This window comes from Pantherophis guttatus, chromosome 1 (assembly GCF_059756535.1).
Source record: "Pantherophis guttatus breed Tessera chromosome 1, ASM5975653v1, whole genome shotgun sequence".
In the NCBI taxonomy this organism is placed as follows: domain Eukaryota; kingdom Metazoa; phylum Chordata; class Lepidosauria; order Squamata; family Colubridae; genus Pantherophis; species Pantherophis guttatus.
The window spans coordinates 266681094-266696631 of NC_142063.1; the positions used below are offsets into that span (position 1 = coordinate 266681094).

General features: G+C 38.6%; 1 protein-coding gene across 1 annotated transcript in view; it reads left to right on the plus strand.

Moving 5' to 3' along the window:
* The first annotated feature begins 5693 nt into the window (after nt 1-5693).
* OPRM1 (opioid receptor mu 1) overlaps nt 5694-15538 on the plus strand; it is a 22346-nt gene continuing 12501 nt past the window's right edge. Inside the window, 1 exon segment of the mRNA XM_034428600.3 lies at nt 5694-6005. Within this exon segment, the coding sequence (XP_034284491.2) occupies nt 5797-6005 (209 nt within the window). The 5' untranslated portion in view covers nt 5694-5796.

Sequence of the window (15538 nt, forward strand, 5' to 3'; positions counted from 1 at the left end):
AAGGTATGAACAGATAAAAGGGCATGAACTTGTGGTGCATGAAAGAGTAAGTGAGTAGGTAATACTTTTCATATAGTAAGTGAACAATACAGGTTGTAAGTTTGGCTTTCTCTTTGTTTTGTATATATTTTCCAGTATATGAGAACAACAAGGACCCTTTAGAGTTAACATTAACAACCTGAAAAAGTGCAGTCGTTCTCTTTTTCTTTGGTATGGCTTATGCTTTAATGGAAATAAAATATACTACATTACATCTATCATCGTCCCAGGGCTGAAATCCAGCAGATTCTAACAGGTTCTGAAGAACCGGTAGCGGAAAATTTGAGTAGCTTGGAGAACCGGCAAATACCATCTCTGGCTGACCCCAGAGTGGGATGGGAATGGAGATTTTGCAATATCCTTCCCCTACCATGCCCACCAAGCCATGCCCACAGAACCAGTAGGGAAAAATTTTGAATTCACTCACCCCTGCATCATCCATCCATCTATCCATCCATCTATCCATCTATCTATCATTAAGAAGATGATTTTCAGCAATATTCTGTTTGTGTCACATACACCAGTCGTATCAATTCGACTTCCTAATTAATCCAGAATAAGAGATTGTCCAATGATTAGCCTGTCTACTCCCTTTTCCATTGTCAACAGCAGTAACCAATCAGATGTCTCTGAATATACACAAGCAGGACATGAAGTTTATGCAGCATTTAATATTTAATGGCAGTTTCTGTTTAGGGAGATCCCATTTAACAGCTACCAACTGTTGTTTCTTTATTCCACAGCCAAAAGCTGGACACAAAATATTCACTGTATCTGTAAGTGGGGATCTAAACTCAGGATTTTGTTTTCTTTCCAATCTTTTCAATGAATTAATGACACATACAAGAGCTATTAATTACTGTAGAATAGAATTGTCTATTAATAAATTAATGGAGTTTAGGTGGAGTTTAGAATTTGGTCTTCTAAGTGCATTTATATAATTATCAAATTTTTTCCTAGTAATTTTTGAAATTGCCAACTTAATAGTCACCATCCACAAACATTAGAGGTTTGTCCATTTAACTTAATTTATTTTTAAAAAGTTGAAACTGGGAAACAATTCAAAATCATTCTGAAGGCTGTTGGCATCACGGCTGCCAAATCACCTCTTCCTACATGTCTTCAACATATATAGTTTTTGTAAAGAGGAAGAGGTTATTAAGAGGAAGCATTTCCTAGTGGAGTATATTCACCATGATAAAAAGGCATATCAGCCAAAGCAATCTTCTGTCAGGAGGTAGGACGGTTCCATATTCTTACATCAAATCACATTTGATTTAAGAAAAAATAGGTTTCCTTGATAAATTTTGACATGGCAAAAGGGAACAATTCTCTCCCATGGTTTTGCATGTCTATATACTTCTTATACAACCCAGTGGTGAAATCCAATTTTTTTTCTACCAGTTCTGTGGGCATGGCTTGGTGGGCATGGCAGGGGAAGGATACTGCAAAATCTCCATTCCCACCCCACTCCAGGGGAAGGATACTGCAAAATCCCCATCCCCACTCCAGGGGGAAGGATATTGCAAAATCTCCATTCCCACCCTACTCCAGGGGAAGGATACTGCAAAATCCCCATTCCCTCCCCACTCCAGGGGAAGGATACTGCAAAATCTCCATTCTCACCTCATCCCAGAGGAAGGATACTGCAAAATCCCCATTCCCACCCCACTCCAGGGGGAAGGATACTGCAAAATCCCCATTCCCTCCCCACTCCAGGGAAGGATACTGCAAAAATCTCCATTCCCAACCCACCCCAGGGGAAGGAGACTGCAAAATCTCCATTCTCACCTCATCCCAGAGGAAGGATACTGCAAAATCCCCATTCCCACCCCACTCCAGGGGGAAGGATACTGCAAAATCCCCATTCCCTCCCCACACTCCAGGGAAGGAGACTGCAAAATCTTCATTCTCACCCCAGTCTGGGGCCAGCCAGAGATGGTATTTGCTGGTTCTCTGAACTACTCAAAATTTCCGCTACCGGTTCTCCAGAACCTGCTAGATTTCACCCCTGATACAACCCTTATTTTTTTCCTCAATTTTGTTCTCATTTTATTGTTTTATCCTGCCTTAATACCACATGAGGTGTACTAAATAAATATAAAGTAATAAAGGAAGTCAAGGCAATGAATATAGTATTCCTTCCTCCTCTTATTTTTCAACAACAACCCTGTTGAGCTGAACATCAATGCCCGCAAGTAATTGTGCCTAAATTATCCCTGTTTATATTATTTTTGCAAATAGATGCATAGATGCTGTTGCATGAATTAGAGATGCCAGAGACTCAAAATACATTATATAAAAAACAATTACTTAGTTTGGACTAAAAAAAGAAAACCTGTACACATCAAATAGATCTATGATTTCTTATTTTTTAAAAAAAAAATCACAGTCCCTGTGATTTATATGTGTCTCATATTAAATAAAGGTCAGCAATTGCTTCTGGAAAAAAGCATAAACAAATTATTTTTTTCGGTTCCAAAGAATGAAAGCAGATTCTACATTCAAGGCAGAGTTCGTCAGCAAACACTTTGTGAAGTGTACCACTGGAGCAAATTCAAAGGATCACACCCAGTATCGATTGCCATCTCAAGAAAACCATAACTGAGATGAAGGAAACTGTGAATCTCCCCATTAGGCAGCCTTTAGGAGGTTCGGTTTTGCCTTGCGTACCGCTTTACACTTTGTAGGTTTTCGTTTTAACACATTGCCAGATCAGTCGCAACCAGATGGTTGCAGTGTGCGTGACATAATAAAGCAGTAGCTCTAGGCCTCCCTTGATCACTCTTGCCACTTGGAAAGAGAAAGCACAACTTCTAAAGCATTCTCTCCTACTTATGTAGCTCAGAGTATGCGGCTTATTCATTCTTCACTGCAGCCATATAGTGTCCCCAAAGAAAATACTTTGCAAATCCATGCTAAAGGAATACACCTGGTTGGAGAAGGGGTGCGTGTTGTTTGTTGGTTTCTTTAGGAACTGTTTTTGTCAATGAAATAAGAAGATGTGTCCCCCCCCAAAAAAAACCCCCAGAGGATGGTAGAGGACAGGAAGGCCTGGAGGAACGTTGTCCATGGGGTCGCGATGGGTCGGACACAACTTTGCAACTAACAACAACCCAAAAAACGGGTGCAACTTGCCCTTGCCTTTGTTCTCAATTTAATACACTTTGCTCAGCAGTTCAGCAAAGAGATTCAACTTCTCTCCCTCCCTCAAATAAAATTATTAAGAGTACGGAGAGAACAATTAGATCAGTGAAGTAGTACTTAGGCTGATCACTTATTTCCCTGTGTATTTTATTTAACTCTCCTTGAAGCTCCTCTTTGTATAGATAAACAGATAAGATGCAGCTCTTTCTCAAATGCTCTGTCGTGGTTTGAGGTACCGGATGATTGTTTATAACTTAAGGAGCTTATGTTATTGAGATTCCTATGATACATCCCATTTAGCCCTCTGTCCCCATAACTCTATTGATACTCTTAAAAGAAATCACTACAGAAGTTTTGTTTGTGAACATCTTTGAAATAAATAGGGATGGAATGGGATGGGATGCCATTTATATGCATGTATCATTGATTTTCTTAAACTCTGCACAAGACCTTTTCTTAGTAGTTTACACACAGCATAGCCATTACTACCTAGAAAATCACTAACTCAACCTATTTCTCCTGGAGAAAATTTACTGATGTGGTTAATAAGAGTTGACATTGACTTGATAGCACATAATAGTAATCAATCAATGATAATTAAAACATCAATATCTTTATTGAGACAGAGAGGGGAGAGGGAGGAGAAGATAGATGAAAGAGAGAGAGGGATTAGTGAAGAAAGAGAGAGGAAGAGAGAAAGGGTGGGAGGGAAGGAGGGAGAGAGATGAGCTTACATTTAGAAAACAGATCACTTTCAATGCTACAATACTGAGAGTTGTCAAAATATGGCATTATATCATTTTCATTGCTCCTAAATGCCAAACAGAAAAGGCAGGATTCAGACTGTGACTTGTGTACAGCACTGCAATCATTACAACTTTTACCTAAGAATAATATGTATATTTGTGAATTGTTAAAGAAGGAGTGTCACAAATATAATAATTTTATTAGAACAAATTGGTTGACTCAGCCTTCCATCCTTTCTAAGGTAGGTAAATTGAGGACCCAGTTGTGGGGGCAATAAGCTGACTTTGTATAAATATACAAAAGGATGAAGGCTATTGCTGAGCACATTGTAAGCCGCCCTGAGTCTTCGGAGAAGGGCGGCATATAAATCAAATTTTAAAAAAAAAATTGGAAACTCCAGATATGGTTTTAGCCCAATGAAACGTGGATTGTGAATAACTGGAATGTCAATCTTTGATACTGGTTAGTAACACAGCTTCTCTATTGCTACAAATCAGTTGCACTTGAAAGAGAATAACTAGCCTCTCATTATTTTGTTCAGTTTAGTTTCTCCTTTCATGCAGAAGTTGTAACAAAGTTGTATGTGAGTAGAGGACTATTTTGGCAGGATAAATTTGTATTACCTATGAATATGCATCATATGCCTACAAAAGGAGTTCCAAATGGAATTAATTACTAAGTCTTCAATACATTAGTAATTGTATTGAATATACCTAGTCATGTTGTGCAGGTATAGCTTATATAAATCATTGAGATTCGCATCCCATTTGCACTCAGAAGCTAAGCAGAGATGTGCCCAGATAGCACTTGGACGGGCAACATCCACTCAATAGCAGAATTGTAATCTATTCTGGAAGAAGGCAATGGCAAACCATTGTCATTCTGCTGTATAGAATGTTGCAGGGATAGATCTGTAAAGTCAGGGAAGGAAAACTCTAGACACTGTTGGTGTGCCTAATATGCAACAGGCTTCTTTACTAATCTGGAGAAGATCTCCACCATTTGGTTTTATTATTTAAATGAACGCTGGTCATTAGTAGTCAGGGCAACGTTTTGTCATCTCATTATGTCAGGAAAACTACATGAAGAGAAAGACCTAAATTCCTTTGTTCTTTGCAAAATCCAAGACAGCAACATCTTGTGGCTGGCTTGAGAGTAAGTAAACAACTGTATAGAAAAGGCTGAAATCTGAGAAAGAGAAAGCTAATGAGAGAGAGAGAGAGTTGTTGCTCACCTGCTGGCCAAGATCTGACGCTGGGGCGGAGTAGATCGGGTGAAAAAGAGTTTCGTCCCGCCATCACCACCCTCCGCCAAAAAGGCTCCTCCTTTCCAGACTTATCCCGGCCAACTTGCGCACGTGTGCGCGTGTTTCAGAGTCAGCGGTGCGAGCACACGTGTACGCGCGCGAGCAACATCTGAAGGGAGAAGAGGCTCCAGTGGGTTTATTCCTGCAAAGACTTTCTTTCCAACACTTCTTTCTCTCTCTCTCCGTTCTCCTCTCCCTCGACCTCCTTCTCCCTCGGCGCTCGATGCGGGGAATGCGGTGGAAACCGCAGAAGGAGGCAACGTTTCCCCAAGGCTTCAGCTTCAAGGTGCGACGGGTCCTTCGCTTCTCTCTCAGCCGCGCCAGGCAACTACAGGGATCCCGTCCTCCTTCGGAAACTGACTAAAGAGAGCGTTGGATGGGACTCCTGCCTTGGGTGGCTTCCTCGCCCAGGAACGCGGCTTCGCACCTAACTAGGTGGTCAGCACCAGGGACAGCTCCCGGCGCCCGTTCTTCCTGCGCCTCCATCCTGCGTTCTGACTCCTGGCGCTTGCTAGCCAGACGCAGGCGATTAAGGGGAGTGAAGGTCGGCCACGATTATGGAAGCAGACAACTGGAACCAGAGCGAGCCCAACAGCACCCAGCTTTTTTGCGGGGGACCCAATGGGACTCTTGGGGGACGAGAAGGCAGTTTATGTTCTGGGGTCAGCCCTTCCATGATCACAGCCATAGTGATCATGGCCCTCTATTCCGTCGTATGTGTTGTGGGGCTCTTCGGGAACTTCTTGGTCATGTATGTCATCATCAGGTAAGAAGAGCGGCCGGGGGGAGGAGCTGCCCAAGTGGGGGGACGGCAAAAGGGAGGCTGAAGCAAAGTACGCACGGAGGGAGGCTTGGGAATTTGATGATGATTATGATGATGAACCACCAAAGTCAAAAAAACGGTTCTGTAGTTGGCTCTATTGGATCTGGACAAGCTAAGTGGCAGAGAAAAAGACGTGTGGTTCTTCTCTTGATAAAACTCCAAATGTGTTTGTTTTTTTGGTGGGGGGGGGTGCTCTTTCTCTCTCCAGAAAGAAATTATCCAGTCGTTCTTCCCACAATTCTCCCCATAAAAGCAAGCTAGACACATTTGGGATCAAATCCTACTAAACAGCATATCTATGAGTCTCTATAATATTGTTACATATTTTAGGTAAATGATTACTCCTGATTTCAGTCCCAGAGGATTGATATAGCATCTCCATCCTGGCAAATACAAAAATACAAATTTGATTGTCAAATAAGTGGCTTCTTAAGATCCAAAGACATTTTGAAAGCAGTAGCAGTTCTTCTAGGATGATTCTGAAGAATAATTTCTAATTATGTTGTAGAAAGGATATGGGCGTTAATTAGGAAGTAAGAGACTGAAAATCTCTGCTTAATATAACTATGATTTGCTTAATTTTGTAAGTAGCTACAAAAAAATGTGTGCTTTGGGGTGAAAAAAGCATGCTGTTTCAAATGATCATTTGTGCAGCATAAGCATTCAAGGCACGCAAAAGTTATTTCATGTTAATAAAGTTGTTTATGTGCCTGAGAATAATGTAAAAAAAAAGTTAAAATGAGTAGCTCAGACTATTTCTGCAACCAAAATCCAAATCGGATATAATGAAATAGAGTAGAGGAGGTATACAAGGAAGTGAAATACGTTAAAGAGGCATTGGAATCCACAGATACGAATTGCAGTGCAGTTCCAACAATCTAATCAGATGTTTAGTTTCCTATTTCTTTCCTCAACTGAACTTTGTGCCCAAAATCCCTTTCTTTGTATCATTTAGGAAATTCTACTAAAAGAGCCTAAATTCATTTTCCCAGCAAGTCTTCCTCAGCCAAAGAAATGGCAAACCGGTCTTCTGCCACAAAGATAGTTATATCCATTGGAAGTTTCTGTACTCATATTTAAGTATATTGGCTGTCTGTTCTTAAAGAAAAGAACCATGTCCTTTTGTATGTTTTTAATAGGTGTTTGGTGTTAAATTGGATTTGTTTAATGAAGGCCAAGTAGAGAAAATTTTACTTCTAGCATTCCACAAATGTTTCAGAGGAATGAGTTACAGTCAATATCTATGGGAACACAGCACCATCTATTGAAATGATGGATAACAACAGGTGGAAACTGTTGCTTCTGGGAACCAAGTTGGGGAGGGGGGAGAGTTCTTTGCCTTAAGAAAAGAAAGGGAGGGGAGAAAGGGATGTTTACTGTCCAACATTTATCTCCACTTCTTTTTTTCCAAGAAAAAAAAAACTTACTATCTTTCTCATCTGTTTTAAAGTAAGGTGGGCATTCATTCATATTTAAATGAATATGAATACATAACAACAGATTAAATATTGGAGGATGAGAGTTCTTGCCATCCTTTAGAATACTAGAAGCTGGCACTTCCCAATCTGGTGCCAGCTGTTTAATTCCTTATCTTCGCTGCCAGCAGGGCCGTGTTGGCTGGCAAAAAGCTATGCTTAATGCATGTAGATAGCATCACCTGAAGTGAAGATGCCACCAGGCATAAGTAGCATGTCTAGGCCATTCTTTTCTATGTCATCAATTTTCTATTATTATTTTTTTCACTTGACGCTGAACCTTTTGAAGCTACTGAGCAGGCTTTGTTGCCCTTTGACTAAATCTCTCCCCCTGGTTTTGCTCTCCTTGGAACAGGAACAGGAAACAATTGGAGACATTTTCCGATTGCAATTCCTATCATGCCTCACCATTAAGCAGGCTGGTGGGAGTTCAGGTTCAATAACTGAATGAGCCCACGTTGCTCTTCCTTGCCTCAGATAATTTGGGATTTCCTCAATAGGTCCATAATGGCTACAGAACTATTGACACACTTTTCTTTTGCAGAAGGATAGATTACTACCCTTCTAATGAGCCTTCAGATGATGATTACAGGATTCTCAATGATGTCTTGCAGTAATTAAGCTCGTAGTTGATATTGCAGTAAAAGAAGTGATTGATAGAATTATTGCAGGCCTGTTTTTTCCCCTCCTTGCATAAGATAAATGCTTTTTTTAAAAAAAAAAAGTTGTCAGGGTACCTGAAATATCCAGGTTCAGTTCTCCACTAAAAAAAAAACGGAGTTCCTATCTAGACTTTGTTTCCTTTCACTTTTTCCCATTGATAGAGGATTTTTGAGGATAGAATAGAGTTCTTTGGAGGCGGGGAAAAGTGAATAAAAAGATAAATAAATAATTGTGAGCTTCCTAACATAGGATCTTTTTTCAGACATAAAGGCAAGAAACTGAGAGATCAGATTTAATCTTACGTCCATTCCCTTTTCTGACACTGATGTGAAATGCGTCTGTGAGACTATCATGAGCATGGCATGTTGCGTGGTTTGCAAGAAGGGGACACCAATTCTCTAAAATAAATAAATAGTTAACTTCCAGTAGTTAACATTTCCAGTTCATATTCTATATACACTTTATAGGAGACCATTTTTATTTCTGATTAAATCAGGAAATCACAACAGGGAGCAATTAGAATGTCAGCTAGATATTTGCTAGCTCTCCCTGGGGATGCAATTACAGCCTATAATGTTCATTGACTGTTTTGAATGTGTGCTTTACAGACCTTTAAACTATCAGTCAGAAGTGATTTCAAATGTAGGTTGATGTGTAAAAGGAATAGGCAATTTTAGAAATATTCGGAAAAGAGTAATACTGCGCACAAATAGTAATTATAAAGCAGGTAGGCCTGGAATGGAATGGAATGGGTACAAAAATCACCTAGAAAAAATATTTCAGAAATGAAAGTTGAATGTTGATGTGGAGTGCTCAGATGTGGAGTACTTTTGATGTGGAGTACTTTTTAAATAAATTTTGATATTTAAATGACATGTGATACTGAAAAGGAGATAGCTTTCTTCCATTAAAAAAAAAATCAATGAGAAACCACCACTACACAGAGACATGGGAAAGGACTCTTTAATGTTTCCCTTTCTTTGCCATTGCTACCATTTGTCTGGCCAAGTTCATTTTCCATCAGTGGAAACAAATATTTGGGACTTGCATCTCTTTCTTCTAGAGGAGAAAGCAATTTTGGAGTGGAAAAGCAGCCTAAGGGGAAAGGATCAAATAATCCTTTCTCCTTCCTTCTGCTCTAATCTCCCTTCCGTCCTGTTCATCAAGCTATCCATGCTCTTTTTCATAATGTTACCAATCAATTCTATAGAGCGGTTGCATTTACAGTAAGCTTTATCTTCCCCACAGATATATTCTAAGACATAATGCTTCACCTATGATACCTCAGCTTTAAGGTTTGCATGATGCTTGAGTGTGGCTTACTTTTACACTAGCAATATAGATATAAGATGTAATAAATGGTGGCAATTACTATTTTATGAGTGTCAATAACATTGTGCGTACCTGAACATGGGTGCATACATATGCATGCATCTAAAATTATGTATAAATGTTTGATAATGTCCTGTTGATTTTAATAAAAAAACCTGCTAAATCATTTTCTCATAGCCATAGCACTCGGTTCAGTAAGGTCAATGCCCACGATTCTATGATAGAACCATATTTACAGATTTATTTCTGAGAAATATGGAATGCTATGTCAAATAATTTAATGGTGATATTTTCACACAGCTAAAAATTCTATTCTGGACACTAATGAAAGGAATTATTTACTTGGTGTTTCAAATACTTGCTGCAAATTCAGCAAGGATTATCCTAACAGCCTAGCAACTGTATAGTGTGCATATTGATTTCGTGGAAATATGTGCTGAAGTCACCAAAATTCATTTGGATTAATGTTTAGGCTGTTTTGGTGCAATGCTGGTAAAAATGACTCTTGTGCAAGGGTGCATAGAAAGTTTGTAACTCAGGATAGGTGAACACTTTTGAATAATAGTATTTCATCATGTCAACTATAATTAAACCATGGAATATGCTAATACATTCTGTATCGATCATTAATTAATTCACGGTATTAATTCTGGACTAATTCTTTGGGGATAAGCATAACCATTAGTCACAATGTTGCCCCTAGAAATCAAATATTATGCCTTGGGACATCAATATTTGAGAATAAGAAGGTAAGGATCAGTTGTATCGATGCCCTATTTAAGAACTTCCCAAAGGGAACTAGATTGCATTGACAAAAACAGGATGCCAGTCCAGTCTCCATGCACCTTTGATCTAATCTAGGTGAAATAAATGATGGAAAGGGGAAAAAATTTATGTAAACCTTTGCCTAAATTTAACAGATGTCTTGTGACAAATCTAGACATCTCCTTATTCCCTTCAAAGTGAAATAAAGGGATTCCTACTCCTTTCCACTTCTTATGTCTTGGTAATTTAGATCAAAAATGTTCAAAAAACAAGATCTGAAGTATCCTAAATGAGATGGCAGGCTAAGTCACTGAAGTGAAAAGGGGTAGGACTTCCTTCATTTCATCTTTGAAGAGAATAATGAGATGTCTAGATTTATCAGAAAACATCTGTTAAACTTGGGCAAAGGTTTACATGATTTTTTCCCCTGATCTATCATTTATTTTTACCACAGTGAGTTAATAGTGGTATTTTTAAAAGTACTCAACCCATGGGCTACATATTGCTTATGTCTGATTTAGATAAAAGTATCTCTGCTAGAAGCATGATCAGATTCTCTGGTGCCTTTTAAATCCTACCCACAGGGAGGATGTTGTGCATTTATTTCTTTTGTGCCACTATATAGTTGAAAACCCACTCTGTATACCACACTGTTACCTAACACAGAAACACCATTTTACATGGCCTCAATCCCTCATTTTACTTCTATTTCCTCAAGAGACACACACCTATGGCTGTGGCTAATGTTATTTCTTCTAGAGCTCAAAGTTACCATCTGGCTCAAGGACATAAGAAACATATAAGACATAAAAGCCCACATCATTTCCTCAGTCAGGAATGCAGTCTTATGGCAGTTGTCATTATGACATTGCAACACATATTTCACCACTTGCCTTCTTCCTGTGGTGTCTCAAAGGCTCCATGTGAAGGTGTCTCTAGAACATACAAATGAATCCTTGGGAGGTCTTGTCATGGGGGGGTGGGGGCTTTTGAGACAGGCAGGAAGAGGGGAAGTGGTGAAATGTGTGTTGTTGTTGCAATGTCACAATGAAGACTCTGTCCATGGCATATTGGTGGGTGTTGTTGTTGTGCAAATATGAAAGGATGGACCTTATATCATGACATACACTTTTTGTTATTGTAGCCTCATCATTTTGGTTGAGAACAGACCCATATACTTTGAGAGTTAGACTCCAACACTGCCTACTATATCTTAAAAATATATTTCTTTAGTAATACATAGATTAAAAAGGGCAGGTGTTGGATATTAGTTCTGTGAAAGCAGTAGCTCACAATTTAGATTGGCATTATATCATATAGGCTATTTTTTTTAATGTAATTCATGGCTATTTTTAAAGGCAGTTTTTAGCAGAACTCAGATTTCAAATAATTCCAATGATGTTTGAATGTTACGTTTTAAAGACTGTGTTGCAGCCTACTGAGAATTCTGAACTTGATTTCCCATTATAAATTGCAGAGAATATAGGTTTCAAATACACATGAACACCATGGCTAAAATGTCATTTCCCCCCCCCCTTCTTGTTTTGCATGTACATGCCTTGGCTCAAAACTGAAGCATACTAACTTGGGAAAAGAGTTCAGCTAAGGACAGAGAATGCAAATTATATGGATTGCACCCAGAGTTCCAATGAATGAAATTCTACTCATGGGACACACCCATTCAAACAGAGAGGAAGGGAATTTCACAGATTTTTGCTTCCTCACAAATTGTTCTTGTTGAATGAAGAAGCTTTTGGAACAATACTGGTGCAGAACTATAGAGAATGGAAGGATTGGGGAAGTCATCTTTCTTTGTTAAAGCCTCCATTGCAACTCAGTTCTTTATTCATAGAGGTTCTGTGAGTCATGAAAAGATAATCTGAATCTAAGTGAAGTTTAGTTCTTGGCATTCCATTACAGTGTAACATTTTACAAGACAGGAAGATATAGTGATGAGTTACATAGGCCATTTCATCCAATATTATGTTTGCAAGGACATGTATCCAAATGTCTCTTGAAATCTCACGTGAAGCATGATGTTTATGACTCACACGGCTGATTTTATTCCCAAATGATAAGAGGGTAATTCTGAGTATAACATTTCCAGATAGTAATAGCAAGTCATGGACTCATCTTCCATCAATTTATATCATACCTTTTTAAACCCTTCAAAGGCAGCAGCTATAACCATATATTGTAGTAACAATTTTGATGGCTGAATTCATGTTTCATGCTAAATTGTTATGATTTTGGCAGAGCAAATGTAGTTTCTAAATGATGATTTACGATTTAAAGTGTTGTAGGATTCCACAACATTGCAATTTATTTCAGAAAACAGAGTTAAACAAAATCTGGTTTAGCACAATCTTGAAACTCAAATTATTACCTACATGTTTCTGTCTCTCTCTGTCTGCCTCCCTCTCTTCCCCCCCCCCTCTCTTTGTCTGTCTCCCTGTCTCCCTGTCTGTCTCTCTGTCTCTGTGTGTGTGTGTGTGTGTCTCTCTCTCTCTTTGTCTCTGTCTCTGTCTCTGTCTCTCTCTCTCTCTCTCTGTCTGTCTGTCTCTCTGTCTCTCTCTCTCTCTGTCTCTCTCTCTCTCTCTCCCTCCCTCCCTCCCTCCCTCCCTCCTGATGAATCTACTGTCCATTTGGGGAAGAAAAGCTCAATCCACTTAAATTAAGAACAACCTACTAATTGCCTCAGCACACAAAGTCTTCAAAAATAAATACGCGTTTGAAAGACTATTTATGGCAAGTTTTATGCAAAGGTTTACATTATGAGATTTTGAAAAAGAGGATCTGAAATACTGACTAATGAAACTGAACGGGCCCTTATATTGTGTGATACACTGTTTAAAATTGTACAGGAAGATTCCCTAAAGCAGGTCATTCCTAAAACATGAAGCACTATAAAAATAAGTATTTCCAAGCACTTATTTCAAATATGGTTTGGTATCTTGTCATTTCCTGGGACTAGGAGACCAGCATCAAAGCCTTTTGCCTCAGGGTTGTTGTTTTTTTAGTCATCTTCAGTGGAAGTCACATATAAAGTTCATTATTAGATAAGCATAACAAAGTTCTTATGCCTTACCCACCACAAAAGCTTCTGGAGGCAAGTTGTTCCACTGATTAATTATTAATTAATTAATTGTTCTCACTGTCAGGAATTTTCTCCTTAGTTCTAGGTTGGATCTCTCTTTGATAAGTTCCCAACTGATGCTCTTGTCCTTCTCCCAGGTGCTTCAGAGAATAGAACAACCCTTCCCCTCTGGCAGCCCCTCAAATATTGGAAGACTGCTATCAAGTCATTCCTAGTCCTTTTCTTTGTTAGACTAGATATACCAAGTTCCTGCAACCTTTCATTGTGTGTTTTATCCTCCAGTCATTGTTATTGTTATTCTCTACACTCATTCTAGAGTCTCAACACCTTTTTTTTGTATCATGGTCACCAAAACTGGCACTGGCCTCCCTCCATGTAGATGTAGTTCAATTGAGGAATACAGGTTAAGTTTGGTTGGTCAGTCAGTTATGAATCTATCTGGTAATGATACTAACTAGCACAATTTTTTTTACCTTATCACAAAGTAGGCTAGGGTCCACTAATTCAGTCATTTTATCAAAGACTCCAATAAGTTTGGTCTGACATGATATGTTTTTGATGAATTCATGGTTTCTAGTTTAATGAAAAGAAGGACTAGGGAAGACATGATAGTAGTGTTCCAATATCTCAGGGGCTGCCACAAAGAAGAGGAGTCAAGCTATTCTCCAAAGAACCTGAGGGTAGGACAAGAAGCAATGGGTGGAAATTAATCAAGGAGAGAAGCAATTTAGAACTAAGGAGAAATTTCCTGAGAGTTAGAACAATTAATAAGTGGAACAACTTGCCTGCAGAAGTTGTGAATGCTCCAACACTGGAAGTTTTTAAGAAGATGTTGGATAACCATTTGTCTGAAGTGGTGTAGGGTTTCCTGCCTAGGCAGGGGGTTGGACTAGAAGACCTCCAAGGTCCCTTCCAACTCTGTTATTCTATTCTATGTAGGTGTTTGCAGATCTATTACTTGATCTTTTCCAGGATCTTGCCAGATTTCCCTCAGTGCATGACTGCACTGGTAGAATTGCAATGAAGAAATACATTGAAGAAATATTGCCTGTCATTTAGCTCCTGTCATAAATATATAACAAGACCCATGAAACAAAATTGTGAGAAAGTAATGAAGAAAGAAATGTATTTCTTTATATAAAAACCTTGCTCATAGAAAACCCATTTTCAAATACAACTCTTGGCTTCCTTATCTTTTCCTCTTCCAACCTGGCACCAATAAAATAATATATGCATTGCTTTACAAAGAGAAAGTCATATCTACTTTAACAGACTGTCACAATTCTTTCTAGGAGAAAAAAAAAAGGACAGTGTATTAGTATAAAACAGGACAAATGGAATACGTCCGAACCAATTATATAAAATGAAAAATGGGGAAGAGCATTAAAATGGTATTTATCCATATATTTGTTAGATTTATGTTCTACTTTTTCCTCCAGCAGCTTCATCCTGCATTCCCCCACTCCAAAATAAAAATCCATCTAATAGTAGGTTGAGCTGAAAAAGTTGATTGGCACCAAGTCACCAAGATAACTTTTATAGGTTAGGATGGATTTCTTCCTAATGAAACACACTAACCCAAAAGTCAAAAGTATTATTAAAATAAATAGAGATAAGTCGGATACATTATATATTCTTAACCCTCAGCATAGACATAATTGGCTATTTTGGCTCTGTGAGTTGTGATAGATGCTATTCCTTTCATATTAAATGGAATTAATTTTGCAAAATAGAATTGCTTGCTTCTTTGTCTTGGGCATGTAATAAATTCAGTTTTATGACTTGAGAAAGGGCTAAGGGGAAATGTATAATCTTGTGTCAACTGATGCACCATAACTTTGCAGAGTTGCAGGTAACCAGGAAATGGATATGGCAAGTAATGGAATAATGGCAAACTTGTTAAATAAGGATTTCCTTATTTGCAGACATAATGTATTGCTCTTCAACCCACTAATTTCAGGCAGGATTCCAAGGAAAGTAGAAAGCCTCCTCCAATCCAATCTACCTACCTTAGTAATTTATCTACAGGATGAGAAACAAAAAGTTTAAATTATGAGGAAATAGATTTTGGTTGGAGAACAGGAATATTTTTCTAATGGTAAAAGCTATTCAATAGTGGTTATGACTGTGTCTGGAGATGAAGG